This window comes from Oratosquilla oratoria, chromosome 15, assembly GCF_046742065.1.
Source record: "Oratosquilla oratoria isolate Oo_2021 chromosome 15, ASM4674206v1, whole genome shotgun sequence".
In the NCBI taxonomy this organism is placed as follows: domain Eukaryota; kingdom Metazoa; phylum Arthropoda; class Malacostraca; order Stomatopoda; family Squillidae; genus Oratosquilla; species Oratosquilla oratoria.
In genome coordinates, this window is record NC_134791.1 from 32,569,572 (window position 1) to 32,572,071 (window position 2,500).

General features: G+C 45.9%; 2 protein-coding genes across 2 annotated transcripts in view; one reads left to right on the plus strand and one right to left on the minus strand.

The window, feature by feature from the left end:
- The window catches only part of LOC143033400 (bis(5'-adenosyl)-triphosphatase enpp4-like), a 128,393-nt gene that overhangs the window by 35,468 nt on the left and 90,425 nt on the right, over positions 1-2,500 (plus strand). The gene's annotated exons all lie outside the window — the stretch shown is intronic.
- The window catches only part of LOC143033109 (putative glutamate receptor), an 11,102-nt gene continuing 10,322 nt past the window's right edge, over positions 1,721-2,500 (minus strand). Inside the window, exon 7 of the mRNA XM_076198311.1 lies at positions 1,721-2,013. Within this exon, the coding sequence (XP_076054426.1) occupies positions 1,721-2,013 (293 nt within the window). The remainder of the gene's footprint in view (positions 2,014-2,500) is intronic.

The window sequence follows — 2,500 nt, forward strand, 5'->3', positions numbered from 1 at the left end:
AGTTCTCCTCTGGTTCCCTCACCTTCTTACTCCACCTCCTCCTCTTCCTCCTCCCCCGGTCCTTGACACAGGTTCTTGAATGTGACCTCAGCCAAGAAGACGACAAAGGCTGTGAGGAGACCTGTGGTCGGGGGAGAAAGAAACGAGGTCATTATGCACAGGTCATGAGTACTCTGACCTGATATTTTTTTTTTCTTTTTCTTTTTTCTGCTGCTAGGAAGGAAGGTTTTGGTTCACGCAAGTGTCCAACAAAGGTTTTTCCAAGATGCGTACGTGTTTAAGTTTGTCTTCACGGATACATACTATACGCACACGCACGCTCACTTACACACACACACACACACACACACGCGCGCACACACACGCACACACACACACACACAGACACACACACACACAGACACACACGCATACACACACACACACACACACACACACACACACACACACACACACACACACACACACACACACACACACACACACACACACACAGGTCTGAAATAATTTCAGTATCGCTTCGCTGCGGGGTGTCACTCCAACTCTCGTGGGCGGGGAGTTGGGGGTGTGTATGCGTGTAAGGTCACACAAGCTCTGAGCTCTCATGCGGGAGGTTAATAACTGTCGATCACGAGTCCAACACGTGATCCAAGACCATGGTGAATCATACACACACACATGCACACACACACACACACACACACACACACACACACACACACACACACACGCACACACACACACTCGATGGCGCAATTGGTAGAGTTCCCGGCTGCCACTACGGCGGTCCGGGTACGAATCCTGCCCAGGGCTGAAATAATTTCAGTATCACTGCGCTACGCGTCGTTTCTGCAACTCTCGTGGGCGGGGAGTTGAGTGTGTGTGTACGTGTAAGGTCACAGCATTACCCATGGATAGGTCATATATGAGCTCTGAGCTCTCTTCTGGGAGGGAAGTAGCTGTAGATCACGAGTCCAACACGTGATCCAATACCATGGTGAACCACACACACGCACGCACGCACAGACACACACACATGAAGACACCCGACCACCCCCATCCCCATACTCCCACACACACGCACACACACACACACACACACACACACACACACACACACACACACACACACACACACACACACACACACACACACACACACACACATACACACGACTTGATGGCGCAGTGGCTAGAGTTCCTGGCTGCCACTACGGCGGTCTGGGTTCGAATCCGACCATTTTTTACGATTCTGTATTCTTTCTTTCCTAACAAACAAGACAGCAAACATTTAGCAAAGACGCTTATTGACAAACTCATATGCCCCTTCACTACACCCAAAACTCTGATTTCTGACAACGGGACTGAGTTCAATAATGAGAGTCTTTCGCACATTTGTAATTACTTTCAAATCAAGAAATGCAACACTACTGCTGATTACCCTAGTTCAAACGGCTTAGTGAAACACCAGAATAGAAAGATGTCCCCGTGATTCAAGCTCGCATAAATAGTTCCATTAACAGGTCAATATCGGAATCACCTCATTTTTTCCTCTTTGGCTCGGACAAAAGGCTCCCATATGACCTTCTTTCAGAATTATCTCCCATTTACAAATTCAATGACTATGTCAAGGTCAAAGTAACAAATTTCAATCATCTTTTCAAAATAATCCATAATAGTCCATCTAAATAGGGACAAAATGGTCCGTTTGCATAACAAATCAGCCAGAGCTTGTACCTTTGAAACTGGAGACATTGCTTACACCCTTAACTACACCCTCACTTCGAAGCTCTCCCGTAAAATCTCTGAACCCTATCGAATCGCTGGACATGAGGCAAAGAACAAAGTCAAAGCACTCAGTTTGCACGACCTTACAGAAATCGTCTTGCAGAAAGATCATATCAAGAATCCTCCGTGTCCTCGACATAGAGATTGTACCTTCACAAACTCGCACTACCCCTGCATCACCAATCCTCTCCACCAAAACCTCCAGTTTCCCTCCACATTTATAATCTTCGCAATTGAGAGTCAACTGCATAAATGTACATTTTGCCAAGGAGAACGGAAATAATATCTACATCCACATCCTCATAAATTAAGTTTATTTAATTTTATTCATGATTATTTCCCGATGCCACCATTATTCCAGCTTTATCTGTATGCATCTTCATACCAAGGTTCTTCACAGGCTTTGTATTACTTCTTATCTTCCATGAGCATCAATCTCACTGTGGACAGTGAGTGGTAGCTGAACCAAGCATCTGTTGTCAACCCTTTCGATGTTCAGCATGGACAGCGCACGCACGCATATGGAGTGAGCGGGAACTCTAGCGAATCTTCAACCAACTCTCAAGAGGTTCTCCATTGTCTCGGATCCTCCCAAGGGATATTTTATTGTTTCCAGTGACCAGAGGACTTGGCCTTTTAGGTCAACAAAAAAATAAATAGATGAATAAATAAATAAAACCTGCTCGGACAATGGGTCTCGACGCGTTTCGGG